Source organism: Stegastes partitus, unplaced genomic scaffold (assembly GCF_000690725.1).
Source record: "Stegastes partitus isolate 25-593 unplaced genomic scaffold, Stegastes_partitus-1.0.2 Scaffold936, whole genome shotgun sequence".
In the NCBI taxonomy this organism is placed as follows: Eukaryota; Metazoa; Chordata; class Actinopteri; family Pomacentridae; genus Stegastes; species Stegastes partitus.
Window position 1 is genome coordinate 293,037 of NW_007578667.1, and position 15,825 is coordinate 308,861.

Below are 15,825 nucleotides of genomic sequence, written 5' to 3' on the forward strand. Positions count from 1 at the left end.
GAGGAATTACACAAACAAACGTAATCCATCCTCTGCAGCGCACCGTCAGATCAGATCTGATTCTGTTAATTGTTTTTATGTATGGATAGATATAAATCAGCTGCTCGCTTACTCTGGAGCGATTAGCTTTGATTGTGTTCTGCAAAAATAACCAATGAAAATACAATTAATAAGATAGACGACCCAACTTTGCTTCACTAAACATGTACTTAAACAGACTTGTATGTTATTTTAAATCTACTTCGAGGATCTTTGCAGAATCAGTTATTAAAACAAAGAAACGCTCTGTTTAATGTACTCTGGCTCTTCTGATCTGTCGTCCTGACAAGAACATTGGTTGAAACCCCTCCATGTTTTCTGTTTTCCTTCTCTTGCTGATTCAAACAGCAGTTAATCTGCTCGTTATTTCAGTCGCAGGCGACAAACACAACTGGTTTCCAATCGGCTTTACAGTTTTCCGTTGCGTCCGGTGCAATAAATCTGGCCACGAAGCCCGACTCCGCAGCAGCATTCCTCTCTGAAGTTTGTTTTGGTGAACACTTGGTTGAACAGAAGACGTTTCCACAACAGCTGCTGTGTTTCTCTTTTGTTTTTTTTACACCTGACCGGTAAATCCTTCGTGTTCGGAGCTTCTGCAAACAACAATTCAGCCTCCAGTTGAAAAGAAGCCAAAAACTGGGAAGAGACCAATTAACAAGTCGGAGCTTTGAAACAACCGCAGCACGATTCGTCATCGCTCACGTCTCCGCCGGTTGTTCTCGGCACCGCTGGGCCTCATCAAACCCGGTTCGCCACTCGAGATTTCAAGAATCTGGAAGGACAAGTCCACGTCAGCGGCTGGTTTGATCTTTACCGATCCGCTCCATCTCTGCTCTGTGGAAACACTGCCTGCCGTTCAATCCAAAAGCTTCTCAATGGCACAGAGCATCTTTTATTTTTTAAGTATTTGTTTAATACCAGCGGTGTAATTATGCTACGTTTCAAAAGAGATCAAGCGATTTTCGTGAAATATCACAATTTGAAGCTTCGGTCTGTTCGGTCTGGTCCCAGTGGAAACAGACGTCGCACACGATGAGCTGGAGGAACGCTGAGATCTTTACAGGATGTGGGTAAAGCCAGCGGTTTATTGTTTTGGAATATTTTTACATGAAACTTATAAAATAAAGCGATTTTTTTTGTAAAGAAGTATCTCAAATATCACGATTTTTAGCTCATTTTCGCCTGTTTTCATTTACAGATTAATGTAGAGTTGATCATTCTTTTATTTTTTTTACCCGTTTTTGCATTTTTTTTCTGTGGTTATTGGTTTAATTTTTATTTTTGCAAGCACATGCGACAATTTGGCATCTTCCTGTGACTTGTGTGGTTACGACAAAATGTTTAACATACTTCTGAACTTGAAAGCATCCAATCAGTGCTCTTTTTACAAAAAATTACTTGAAGAACGAGATGGCTAGCGTGTTCAGCCACCTGAAGTCATTCACTGCTTCAAGCTAAAGGACAAGTTTTTGAATGTTCTCCTTCAAAACATCAGTTTCAACAAAGGACTTTTCTCTTTTTTTAGTCTTGTGTTAACACATATTCACTCTGGCATTTGCTCAAAGCATCTTGACGTTCTTTAGTGGAGAAGAATTCAACAATTCTCTCTATTTTTACAGTTTTTTTCTAACAGTGTAATTTAGGCTGTTTTTAGGAAATCTGTCTTCAACCTGCGAACATTGAAGGTTGGACAACGGCAGCGTTGGTCTGAGATTATGTTTCTGAGAGGTCAGTTCCTCCTCTGGTTCCTTCTCCATCTTTTTTATCATCAACACCAGCGTCCATGTCTGATAGGTGACCTTCACTTGCTGCCAGCCTGAAGTCCAGGTTTCCGTGAATGCAACATTAGTGTCTGAGTGCACCTGAAAGCAGCATCAGATGACGGATTAGCTACTGTCCAGAAACATCTCCTCCTCCTCCTCTCTTCTTCTTCTTCTTCTTCTTCTTCTTCTTCTATGTCGCCTCCTGTATCTGGGTCTCTTCTTCTGTCTCCATCTTCTTCATCGCCTCCTCCATGTCCTTCTTCTGTCTTATTCTTCTGTCTTCCTCTTGTTTCTGTCTCCTTCTTTCTTCTCCTTTTTCATCATCTTCTTCTGTCGCCTTCTTCTATATCTCTCCTTCCTCTGTCTCCTACCTCTACAGCTCCTTCTTCTACATCTCCTTTGTGGTCTCCTTCCTTTCTACATCTCCTTCTTCTTCTGTCTCTTCATTCTCTGTGTCATCTTCTTCTTCTACATCTCCTTTTTCTACATCTTTATCTCCTTATTTCTCTCCTTTTATGTCTTCTTTTATCTACGTCTCGTCTTCTGTCTCCTTCTACATCTCCTCCTTCGTCTGCATCTCTTCTTCCTCTACATCTCCTTCTACGTCCTACATTTTCTTCTTTTTGTCTCTTTCTTCTACATCTTCTCCTTTGTCTTCTACATATACTTATTCTACATTTGTGTCTATTCCTTCTTCTACATCTTCGTTTTCTACGTCTACTTCATCTCCTTCTGTCTTCTTCTTTTTCAGTGTCTGCTTTTCCTGTTTCCTTCTGTCTGCTTCTTTTCTTTCTCAACACCTTCTCCTTCTTCCATGTCCTTCTACGTCTCCTTCTTCTTTTTCATTGCCTACTTCTTCTTTGGGCTCCTTCTTCATCCATGTCCTTCTACATTTGCTTCTTCCATTTGTGTCTACTTCTTCTTTCTCATCTCCTTCTTCGTCTTTGTCTACGTTTGCTTCATCTCCTTCCGTCTTCTTCTTTTTCGATGTCTGCTTCTTCTTCTCCTTTGTCTGCTGCCTCCACATCTCCTCCTTTTTCTCCACCTGTGTGTGAATCACACAACCTGCTGTGAATGTTTTAAATCCCTACTAAGATGTAGAACTTCTCAGCTGGGACATCTTAAGTGTTTCGTAATCCCGGTTTCACGTCTCAGTTGATGCGTTCACGCTACAGTTTGTGTCTCCTCCCGTGTTATTTGTTCCCGTTATAGTAAGCAGCCATTACTGTGCTCTGATAGGTGAGCACGCTCTGTAATTTCAACAACTATCTGTTGTTGTTTTTTTTACTCAGTCATCCGTCCGGAGGAGAAGAGCCGAGTTCGGGTTGACGCTACGCTTGGTGGAGGCCATGACTAAGTGCTGCTAAACGCCCCACAGTAACCTGAGGGGGCGTAAATTGGCCCCACAATGTCGGAGCTGCACCAGACTCCATTAGAAATTTATCATGCTGTTTTCATAATCGCTCATCCAGACAATAAGAGCTTAACGCAGCCACGGGGGGAGCTGTTATAGTTTCAAGTAAACAGGGAAGAGAGAAGGGGGGCGACTATTAAATTTTTGGCTCATGCTCTGGTTGTAATGCTCAGCTGATTTGCTTGATTGTGCAAAATGTATTGCCCCGAGGCGTCGGCGAGCAATCTAATGGTTTGTTGTCGCGATAATTACTGCCGACAGAAACATCAGCACGTGTTGAAAAGTTCTGTTCGGGGATGTTGAGACGTCTGATGCCCGTCAGGCCACGCCGCCTGTGTCTCAGCTGATTCGTTTCTTCAGCTTATTGGCTTCTTTTTTGCGGTTTATTCACCCGGTTCTGGTCTTTCCTGCTCAGGAAGAAGTTTAAGACTCGGTCCGGAGACACGGTGAGGCTCATGGACCTGCTGGAGGAAGGACTGAAGAGGTCCATGGACAAGCTGAAGGAGAAGGAGCGAGACAAGGTGAGAAAACATACGTTGTTTTAAACACGAGGACCCTCTGAACTCTGAGGTTTCACTGCAATATAAAGTCCTGCACCTCTGTGGAAACAGCACAGAAAAACTCACAGATGTCTTCTGGACATTATGACACAGTTAGAATGTCATAAATCATAATAAAAAGACAGATTAAAGGCTGGTTTTCTTTACTTGTTTCACCGTGCTGCATGTATCTTCCAGCTACTTGCTCCTCTGGTCACTGTTCTTGAGCGGTGCTGCATTTGTTTTATTCATCCTGCATTTGTTTTATTCATCCTGTATGTTTTGTTTTCTTGAGTCTAGTCTCAAAAAAACACTTAGAATGCCATACAGCGCTACATGCTCTAGATATTTGACTATTTGCAGTTTAACAACCTTGACAGATGTTTCACGGTGCTGAATGTGTCCTCTAACAACTTGCTGACACCTTTCCCCCGGCTGTACACTGTTTTCAAGCCATGCCGCATGATTTAATGTCTGGTGTCTGTAAACACTGTCTGCAGTTCAAACAAAATAGTCTCAGAATTTTTGTCATTTGGCTGTTAGTTAGGGCTGCAGGGTGGCGCAGTTGGTTAGTACTGTTACCTTGCAGCAAGAGGGTCGCCGGTGGGGGCACCGGAATCTTTCTGTGTGGAGTCTGCATGTTCTCCCCGTGCAGAGTGGGTTCTCTCCGGGTTCTCCGGCTTCCTCCCACACAGTCCAAACAATAACAGGGAACAATAACTTGAAAATTCAACTTTTTTTTCAGCTTTTTCCGTTTCTGGCTCCGATAAACGGTGTAATTTTCTCAGTTTTCTTAAAGATTACAGGCGTTTTGAACACGCCTGCTGGTTAGGGTGACTCAGAGGGTTAAGAAGGAGTAAAATCATCTGTCTGATTTTACAAATACTAAATAAAATATAAGAAAAAAGGCAGAACAGAAGTTCTGCCTTCAGCACAGTCACAGATTTAGCGGCGTGAGACTCTGAACTGCACCTTGACACTGAAAAGATTTAAATTGGGAAAAATAAGCTTCAATTTTAGTTGTTTTTCAAGAAGAATAAAAAGTTGGAGGATAAAACAACAAAGAACTGTGGAAAACAAAGTCGGCTGCTGCCTCTCAGGAGTTTTTTTTTGTTATTCTATAATTATTCTAAGTTGCTTTAATGCTCTACATGGCTGTTAAAGGATGTGATTTATTTCTGCTCAACTTAGTGCTGATTCATATTTAATCATCTGTGCGTCATTTCTTTCAGAATAATTGCTGAAACGTTAAGGCAGGAACCCTCCTCGGTAGCAGAATTGTTTTTGGCACGTTGGTTTAGCTTGTAATAAAAATGATTTTATATCAATATTTAGCATCAAATGTGTTAGCAGCCATTTAGTAAGAGACGAGCAGCTCATCATTTCTGTCCCCTGTGAGCTCCGACCGACGCCACTGTTTCTGTCTGTTGTTTTTTTGTTTTGTTACCTAAAAAACAAGAGCAGAACTATTTGTAGCTTGGGGGGTTTTTTCCAGATTTATCATCTGCTGGTTCGCCATTAGTGATCAATTAAAACATTTAATGAAAGGATTATTCTGGTTTCTTTAAACCTGAAAACCTGGGTTATGATTAATTTGAGCTCTCCACCTCCAGCATATATCAGGCAGAGATTGTTTATAATTGATAGACGTAACCTCCGGTTCCTTATCCCTGCATTCTTTCCATCAGCCAGCAGGGGGCGACTCCTCCAGTTGAGTCTGATTGTATTGAAGTCTATGAGAAAATGAGCCGAATTCTCTTATGATCTGTTACCAAAGTAAACATTTTCCTCATGAGTTTATGGTTTTTGATCGCCAGTTTCAAGACTTTTTGAATCCAACACGGTGTTCATTTGGTAAATCATGGTCCCATTTAGGGGAAAATAGGCGCTAAAGCTGGGTATGTTTTGGGGACGGGGCTATCTTGTGATTTACAGGTCGCTACTGCTGATTTAGCACTTAGGCCCATTTTCAGAAGATTACAGACGGCAATGACCAAAGCTTCTGAAAACAGGAGTTGGTTCTCAAACCACTGGTTGACGTCATAGACAATACATTCATCTTTTATGTCCAGTTTATGATATAAAAAAAACAAACACAAATTAACTGCAGCGTTCCGAAATCCTAACTTTTACATGAATCATTTTAAACTTTTTTTGTCAGTCTGGCTGAATGGAAACAGACATTTAGGGATCAATTTTTTCGTCCCTGCTCCAATCTGATTCTGATTCTGATTCTGATTCTGAATCCTGTTAATTTGGCATTTAGTATCTGTGGATGGAGAGTCCCAATGCGAAACCATTTTTATAGATAATGCACACTTCAATTATTGTCGATTGTGTGCAGTACGTCTTACTGTTTTGTTTAGCAAATCAGGGAGAAGGGGCAGGTCAACGTTGGCAGGCATTGTTGGAGTTTAGCTAACAAAGGGACACCATGACAAAGACTTCTGTGATACTTAGTGACGTCCAGGGAGCGCACTTATGCTCGTACAATTTGAGAAGTGACCTTTAGAGGTATTTTTATAACTGAAACCTACACATGCAAAAGTGTCGTAAAACAAACTCCTAAATTTGTATTTTGGAAATTACATTTTTCTAACTGAGGAAATATTGTGTAAGAACAAAATGTCTTAGAACACCTAAAAGTTGGGATTTCCCAATCAAGATTGTTTTTGGCCTCGATAGGGGAAAAATGTCAAAATCTGATGTTTTTAGCTTCTAAAATGTGAGGATTTGATGCGTCTCTTTCCCCGTATGTGACAGTAAATTGATCGTATTTGGAATTTGGATTATCTAGGAGTCAAGACAAGACATTTGAAGGCATCATGTTAGGAATTGACTGCAGGCGTCTATCACACTTGGCTCCATCAGTCTTTAGTTTTGCAGCTACTTGGTTGTAAATGAAAGTATTGGACGAATCAAGGAGGAGGAACAGTTTAGGGATCACTCAAAGTTTTAACCTCAACAGGATGATCAAAGTCTTTGTAAAACTTCGTGACAATCCGTCCAGTGTTTGTCGAGTCGTTTCCGTTTGGACGCAGGAACCCGACCGACGGCTCTATAAAGTTGAACATTTCTAAGAATTGAAGGTTTGCTGGATGAGATTCCATCGAGTCTCAAGTTTGTTTTTCCTGACATTTGTCTCATTGAATTCATCCTTCACCAAGTCTTTATTCGGGCGAGCTTTGACACACGACTTCTTCAGCTCTCGTGCGGCTCGACTGGACCTCGTTAAAGAGGTGTATGTTTAGAGATAGGAAGTGTTGTTTTTTCCAATTTCAGCTTAGAAAACCTCTGTTTACAGGCTTTCCTTCCATCCCAAGGCTATCGTTAGCTGATGTTTTCTCTTTACTTCACACAGCGAGGCTCTGACTTTTCCCTCAATTTGACTGACTGTGTTTGCGCCTTGTGATGTCGAGGTGTTTGTGTTTGATATTAGACTTACAGGGGAATAAAAAATGAGCGAGAAAAACAAGAGAGCCTGACCCGGTTAAGTATTATCTGGAACACTGGGTGCAGTGTAAACAGTCTATGACTTCCAGTTGAACTGCAATGATTTTAATGCTGAGAAGGTTGTGGGGAACCGGTGCCAGCAGTTTCCCTGCAGGCCCTTCTGGCCCGGCGCTCTGCTCTCGGTCTGGGTCGGTGCCCACGTCTACCATCTGCTAACCCAGCCTCATTAAAACAAACCCCGGCCCTGGCCTCCGTGAACCTCAGGCTGCACCGCAAACACTGCTGCTGCTTTATTTTGTTTTCTCCAGTTGTGTTGTATCACACTTCGCTCTGTTCTTGTGTCCTTTTTTTTTTTTTTTTTTATTGTTGTGTCCAATTCTTTTATTTCCTGTTATGTTCTGGTATTTCCTGTCGTATCCTGTTCCTCCCTGTGCTGTTATGATCTGTCTGCCTTGTTGTGACTCATCACTGGACCTTTAAATAGCGCTGCAGTGATTGGACAAATTATCTGATCATCAGAAAATGGAAATTGTTGACATTTTCAGTATATACGGGCACGCAAACACTTAAAACTGTGCCTCCAGGTAACAGTGATGTATGACATAAATCTGATGTTTTGTTTTCATTTTCATTTCAGCAGATCAGTCATGTGGTGACATCAGGGCTTCCAGATGAGGCTCCAAAGATTAAAACTTCAACACTAGTCAGACTTTCTTTGCGTTAGCTGGTTCAATAAAACCTAAATCCACCGAAACATAAGACAACCTTTTGGACTAATGTGCACCAGAGTTTTTCAAAGTCTGACACTGTCGAGTTTCCCTCGAATAAAGCACAAGCAGTCTTGGATGCCAGTGGGATCATGATGAGGATATTTACTCTGATAGATACCCAACATTGCCAAGATAGCCCAGTATTGCTGTTTGACAGCAAATTAGAGAGACTGAGGGGAAAGTAAAACCTACACGATGCATTCAGCATGATGAAGTAATCCCAAAAAATCAACTTTCTTTCTTCTTTTTCAGTGATTTATAGCATTCTCAGTTATTTATGACAGAAGACATGACTTTAGATGTTTTTCTTTGGGTTTGTTGACCATAAGAGTGAGCTAAATGTCTTCTAATGGGTTCTTGTGTCGTGTCCTTTGATGTTTTATCTTTATTATACTAGATAGTGTCGGGACATGTCCCTTACTTGCTGTCGTCCTTTGCTTTGTCGTGCTTTGTTTCCGCCATTCTTGTCCTGTCATGTCACTTCTTCAGTCTGTTGAATTCTGCCTGACTGCAGGTTTTTGTTTTCCAATCAAACCGCTATCGCAAAATCTTGGTCATAATCCTCCCCGTGGCGTCGAACGCGTCACATGTAGACTCAAGTTTAATCTCAGCCTGAGGTCGGTAAATTAGATTCATCATTTGGATTAAATTCAACTCACCGGTTTAACGGTTAGAAGTGAAGTTCTGCCTACAGTAATTACAAGCTGATAAAAACTACAATTATCAACGTCTTTAATGCCTTGGAGAGTGTCGGGCGAGAAGATTGCCGGCTTTAGAAACTGAAACTGTTTGAAATCTCCTGTCTGCAGGTTCTGACTCCGGAGGAGCTTGTGAAAGCCCAGAGGTCCGTCGCTTTCGGCTGCATCAAATACGCCGATCTGTCGCACAACCGCATCAACGACTACGTCTTCTCGTTCGACAAGATGCTGGACGACCGAGGAAACACGGCGGCGTACCTCCTCTACGCCTTCACCCGCATCAGGTGAGGCCTCGCTGCGATGTTTCCGATTGTACCTGAAACCTTCTGGTCGGAGCCGAACTTCTGCAGCTTTTCTACCAAATACAGTTCAAAGAGAATGAAACCAAGTTATCTCCTCAACTGATGTCGCCGTACTTAACAGAACAATCAAACTTGCAGCCTGATGATGGTTGGTTGTAGCTTTTAGCCCTGCTAGAAGTGTATGTTTTATCAGCCAGTTGTGGCTCCAGCTGCTGTGTTGTTGGTTTGTAGCCATGAATGCATCAGAAGTTGCAGCATTGAGAAAGTGATGCCCAACTGAATTTGTGTTGTGGTGAGTTTCTGGGTCATTCTGTGTCAACAAAACGAGATTAGCGGAGGTCAGTTGCTTGACCGCCTCAGAATCTCTTGGAACTTTGTAGGAATGATCTTTGGCATCTGAAACTGACGTCTCCCTTCTTTTCTTTAAGCTGAAATTCCAACATTTTCATAATTTTTCACCCAATGGAAATTTTCAATAAATCATTCACAAGTTGGAAATTGAACGAGATGCCACATTCAGGCGTCCACATCTCTTGACGTATGCATCCTAGAGTCTTCACATTTTCAGGAGATGTTCAGAAGTTTCTGGCGAACGGACAGAAGGCGTCAAATTCTGGTGATCAAGAATCATTTATTTGCTAAGACCTCTCAAATTCCAGACTTATTCAATAATATTGATTTGTTCAACATCCTACCATTAGAGAAAAAAAATCATTTTTATGTCTTCATGCTCCTGAACAGTTAAGACGCCAACCCGAGCCACCACTTTCCATTTCATAATAATAGTAGACATATATATTTTTTGAACAACTACTTTATTTGCAATTTTTCAACAAATCCAGAATTTGGGGGGTTTTAAGCAAAACATTGCGTCTTGATTGCCAGAATATGCTGCGCTCTCTCCGTTCACCAGAAACTTCTGAACATCTCCTGAACATGTGAAGACTCCAGGACGTATACTTCAAGAGATGTGGACGTCTGAATGTGGCATCTTGCTTCATTTCCAACTTGCAAATGATTTATTGAAAATTTCTATTAAAAAATTATGAAATGTTGAAATTTCAGGTAAAAAAATTTAGCAAATGTCAGTTTCAGATGCCAAAGATCATCCCTACAAAGTTTCAAGAGATTCAGAAGTGGTCGAGCAGCCACCTTTGCTGAGTTGACATGGAATGAGCCTTGCACAACATCTCCACGATTCCTATTGATTGACTGTGTTGTGTTTCTAGAGACGAGGCGTCACGTATTCCACTCCTCATTTGCAAAAATGTAAGTTTTAGGCTACTTTATGCAAATTCAGGGCCATCCAGTACGACTCGCCGCCTCTGGAAACACTCTCGAACTCACTCTTATTGATCTAAAACGAAGACGGATTTAGCTGCTGCATGACTCGTTTCTCATTTCTGATGTTTTTAGAAACACATATTTGGTGAAATATTGTCCTCATATGGGAGAAAGTTTCCAAACGAGCCACCAAACACGTCGGTTTTACGGAGCTGAACTTGGTTTAGCAGACAGTCCTGCATTTATTCACCAAAACTAACCCTCCAGTGTTTGAAATAAAGCTGGGAAATGTTGTGTATTAGTTTCAGGGAAGAAGAAAATGTATTAAATGCTGGGACACATTGCAAAAGCTTCCATGTCACTTAGAAACTGATGCTTGTCTTTAGGAGGCAGTTGATGGTAAAAACAACTTCCTCTGTGTGTTGATTGATCTCCTAAAAACTCATCTCTGTTCACCAGAGTTAAAGAAATACCAGTAAAATACAGTTTAATTATAAAAAATAAGGTGAAAAGTGTCCCTGTAACTAGCTGTTGCTGCTTCAGTGTCATCAGCTCTACACAGTTTTAACTATTTTATATACGGCCGTTACCAAACCGGCTCCTCCAACGGGTCACAAGATAAATTTGAGGCGTCAAAAGATGATTAATAATCGAGGAAATGAGAAAAACCAAAGTTCTGATATGCAAATCTTTTCTTTTTTTTGTAAAACATTGGATAATTTAACCCTTTAAGACGCAAAGATTCATGTAAAGTTCCTCTCTGGTTGTCGATTGAACCCCTACAATCATATTTTAGAGGGTAAAACATATTTTCGTTCTTTTAAAAACGAGATGATCTTTCCATGGAGACGCTGATATTGTTGAACTGGGTTGGACGCATGAAAAAGATCAATTCTCTGATGCAGCGTCTTAAATATTCATATTTTTCTGGTTTATTTCGTCTCATAAGACAGTAAACTGAATATCTTTGGACCAAAACAAGACAAATTTTTGAATTATTTTTCGACCAAACTTGTGATCAACAGATTGCTTGACAGTGAGAACCATTGCTCGTTGACACGTTAACACTCAGAAGTTGTATATTTTCTGATTTCTTTCCTCCTCTGACGGTAAACCTTTAATATCGTTGGACAAAACATGACATTTGTCCCCTTGAGCTTTGGTAAACGACATTTTCCACCATTTGACGTTTGCACTTCATTTGACTTTTTTTTCATCTGTCCACTGTCTTCAACTTTTCTTTCCATCTTTAGACAACAATAATTTGAATTTTTAGGCTCTTGTGTGCCTGAGAGATGCTTATTTTTCAGTATTTTGAACTGAATTACACATGCAAGCTGTAACTTGATTGGTGCATGTTGTCAGTGTGAGCGTTAGCCGGTTGGATTTTTAAATGCTAACGTTAGCATGTTGCTGAGCCTGACAGTCAGAGAACATAAATCGTTTTGTGCCACAGCAGAGAGGAGAGCTTTTTCCATCAATCCAACACATTGATTTTCTTAGATTGTGCCGTCGCAGAAGCCCCGAGCGATGAGAATTATTTTGGTCCATTAGCGTTGGGGGACTCCAGGTTCTGCTGGACGGAGCTGAAGATGAGCTGATGGATCGGTGGAGGTCTTCCCTCAGCGGTGCTCCGGCTGCCTGGGACCAATAAAAGTCTAAACTACACCTGAAACAACGAGGAAGCTTCTCCCATGTGGAGGAACACCTGAAATAAACACCACTTCAGCGTTCGATGGACTCTGCAGGCAGAAACACGTCCATCAATCACTAATATGAACCGCCTGCTCAGTTTCAAATCTCGGCCTGCCGTCGAGTTTTAGGACACCGGAGGAATCTTAAAAGTTAAATAGAGTTCCTTTACGCTGCTGTCAGAGAACCTCCCACCAGTATGCTTTCATTACCCGTATCAGATCAGCCTCGCCGGCCCTGGTGGGGGCTGGTGGCAGGGGATTAGTCTTTGGGGTGTTTTCACTCAGCGAGACCCAATTTCTCCTCACCCCTTATCCCCCGTATCGAGTGAGCATCTCCTGGCTGCACAGAGCGCCGCTGATCCCCTTCCTCTCCAGCTTCCCTGGAGGTGTTGGACTCGGGGTGGCAGACTGCCCGGCACAGATTGATCTCCTGTGTTTTTTTTTTTAAACTTTCCAGTCTCGCCTGAGAGGATTCGATGTTCCTGCGTCGAGTCAATAGAGCTCTCGGTGGTGACAGCTGCCCCCTGCTGTGGATGTTCAGGAGTCGGAGGAGGCCAGAAAAAGACAGAAGCGATCTAAAAAAACAAAGAACACCTGAGCAGGGCGCTGACGTAGGGATCTGAATGAATCTGAGGTTTATTTCTTTGGTTACTTGTGTAGAAAAATATAAACTCCGGTCACATTTTTCACTGCAGTATAAAGAAGAGCGAGAACTCTGCTAGAACGCCATAAATCATTGTTGTTAAGAGAGGAAAGAAGCTTCTCCAATTGATGGTTTGTTTTCCTGATGTTTCCTCTCTGTTCTGTGGAAACACCGCCTGCACTTCACCTGAAAACTTTTGTCACATGACTGTTGGTCGAAGCCGAATCCGTCATGGCTTCTCAGTTTTAACGTGAACCACAGAATTTTTATTTTATTTTTTAAATAAAGGATCTTCTTGGATTGTTTCACTGTGCTGGATGTGTTTTCCAACAACTGGCTGCTCTGTTCACCGTTGTGGAGTCCAGCTGCATTTTTTTATTGATCCAGTTTGTTTTACTCTTCAATATGATATGACACAGTTTTAATGTCCAAAACAATTGGAAAATAGAGGAGAAAGTAGTAGAGCTATAGAACTATTTACATTCTTACAACCTCAGCAGACTTTTCCACTCTGCTTTCCACATCAGCTCTGTGCAGATGTTTCACCGTGCTGGATGCATCCTCCAACAACTCACTCCTCTGTTCAACGTTTTCGTTTTATTGATCCGATTTACTCTCAGACTCTGCGGTTTGTTTCCGTTCCACTCTATGTGAACACTGTCTGCAGTACATCCGTTAACTAATTTGTTGTGACACAGTTAGAGACGTACAGCTCTGCATTCTGTAGATATGTAACTGTTCAGCTGCATCACAGTGTTTGTTGTTTATATCTTCTGTCCTGTAAATGTTGGAAAGTTCCTGCTTTGCTCCGTGCTGTGATTTATGTCTTCCTGTACTCAGACTCTTGTTTTTTCTCTAACCTGATTACTTCTCTCCACTTTCAGTTTGATCTTAAAGTTGTAACGTCTTGCCGTTAACGTCCTGCAGGTCCATCGCTCGTCTGGCGAACATCGATGAGTCGACGCTGAGGAAGGCGGCGGAGACCACCGAGGTGCTGCTGGACCACGAGAAGGAGTGGAAGCTGGGGAAGTGCATCCTTCGGTTCCCGGAGATCCTGCAGAAGATCCTGGACGACCTGCTGCTCCACACGCTGTGCGACTACCTGTACGAGCTCGCCACCACCTTCACCGAGTTCTACGACAGCTGCTACTGCGTGGAGAAGGACCGGCAGACAGGTGAGCATCTTACGTCAAGATGTCCTCAAATGCTGCAGGGTTTTCTTCTCTTCTCCTCAGGAGAAGGAAAGAAAACAAGGATTTAAAACAGGAGGCAGTTTGTGCTGTAGGTATTACTGGACAGGAGACGAGGAATTACCAGAACAAAACAAAACCACCTGTGGACAGAGAGAGAAACTGGGCGACAGTCTGGACGTTGCAGAGCAGCTCCGGGGCGGTTTGCTGACATCGAGGTGAAAAGTTCAGCAAGAAAACAAAAGAGCAGAAACTCCTCAGTGTCGTGTTTCTCGATGGGAGTCTCCAATTAACACGAAGTCTCACTCTGAGAGGGGTTTCACCGACAGTCTGCTGTTGTTCCTGCAAGCATTTCATCCCCGCGGTGCTGGAGAGCAGCTTAGGGCTGTTTAATTATGCTAATGCTCAGTTAGCGCTGTGGCAGCATCTTCGGCTGCAGGTTGATAATATTTAATGTCGGTTTTCTGCGTTGGAAAGTGTGAAAATGCATCAAACCAACTGCTGAGAGTTCACGTCTCGAACTTTGAGAACGTCCAAGAAACTGCTCACAGTAGAAATATAATAAAATGCACATATTGGTTTGGGCTCATTTATCTGTGAATCTGCAGCTGAAGGTGGATTTTGTTTTTTCACCAACTCCCAGTTTAGTTTTAAGTATTTTGTGCTCAATTTTTTTCCAATTTTATTTGCTATTTATTAACTTTGTTCAGTTTGAAAACTTGAGGAGCTTTATTCAGGGGAAACACAGAAACTCCTTCAGCCTCAAAATTTGTTTTTTAAATGTTGTGTTTTATGAGTCTGTCTTAAATTTTGCTATTTGCTACGCTGTAAAACAAAACTGAAGACACTAAAATTATGAACCATCATTAATGGATTTATGTACATTTCTGAGAGAAAAGTGTAAAAAAAAAAAAAGAAAAGAAAATGTGTTTTAATTTGGCTCAAACTCACTCTGAGATTCATGCTAACATGCTAATGTAAGCTAACATAGTGGATGCTTTGATTCATGATAACTGTTAACGTTAACATGAGTAAATCAATATGAACAGTGATGATTATGTGCAATGAAAAAACCCAGTAACGAGTGGGGATTCAGAGGGTTGAACCAAATAACCTTTGTCCTGACAGATAACAGAAGAACATGGAACGCCCTGTAGTCCCAGCAAACGTCTCCTGGGGTTTATATTCACAAATGTTCCACACGTTGGAGTCTATTTTATATATTATCTCTTATGTTAAATTCAGAAAGCACAACATTTTAGCCCAACAGTGTTTGCTTCACTGACGGTTTTATACTTTTCTAATCTTTTCTTGCTGTAAAGGAAGAATGAGGAGTCCGTCTAGAAACATAAGTTAACAAAATAACCCGTCAGACATAAAATCTAACGCTTTCTCTCCCTGTGCGTCTTCAGGCGAGGTGATTAAGGTGAACATGTGGAGGATGCTGCTCTGTGAAGCTACAGCCACCGTCATGGCCAAAGGCTTCGACATCCTGGGAATCAACCCCGTGGAGAGGATGTGATGCCGCCACGTTTCATCCCGGAGAGAGACAGTAGCGCCTGTCTGACTCACTTCACAGCCAAAACTCAGCGGACTTTAAGAGTTATTTTCCATAAAAGTTATTAAATCCAACCTAGGAGGGGGGGAAAAAAACACAACTTTGTTCAGTTCATTTACATCTCATGCAAAGGATCTTTTTATTAAAGAGTCATTTTTGAAACCAAAACATCACCCAGTCTGCTGTCAGTCATTTTTAGGTTGTTTATCTCTCAGTTTAAAGCTTGTTAAAAGAAGACGAACTCCCTCAGCCGGCAGCTGTTGATGGAAACTTCAAGTTGAAGATGGTAAATGTGATTCTTCCTCCTGAGCTGGAATAAATAACTGGCAGCGGCTTTGTGTCGCAGCTAACCTGATCTGAAAATAATACAACCCCGTGGTTTAGTGGAGGATGTTTACACACCGGCTGCTGCTTACGGGATGCGTTTTTCTGCGCATTTCTGCAGGAAATCAAAACTGCGTATGTGCTGTGAAGCTGT

At 41.8% G+C, this 15,825-nt stretch overlaps 1 protein-coding gene across 1 annotated transcript in view; it reads left to right on the plus strand.

The window, feature by feature from the left end:
• Positions 1–15,520, plus strand: part of rars1 (arginyl-tRNA synthetase 1) — a 29,926-nt gene extending 14,406 nt beyond the window's left edge. The window contains exons 12-15 of the mRNA XM_008294082.1: positions 3,632–3,737; positions 8,788–8,960; positions 13,527–13,774; positions 15,202–15,520. Of these exons, the coding sequence (XP_008292304.1) occupies positions 3,632–3,737; positions 8,788–8,960; positions 13,527–13,774; positions 15,202–15,311 (637 nt within the window). The 3' untranslated portion in view covers positions 15,312–15,520. The remainder of the gene's footprint in view (positions 1–3,631; positions 3,738–8,787; positions 8,961–13,526; positions 13,775–15,201) is intronic.
• The last annotated feature ends 305 nt before the right edge of the window (positions 15,521–15,825 follow it).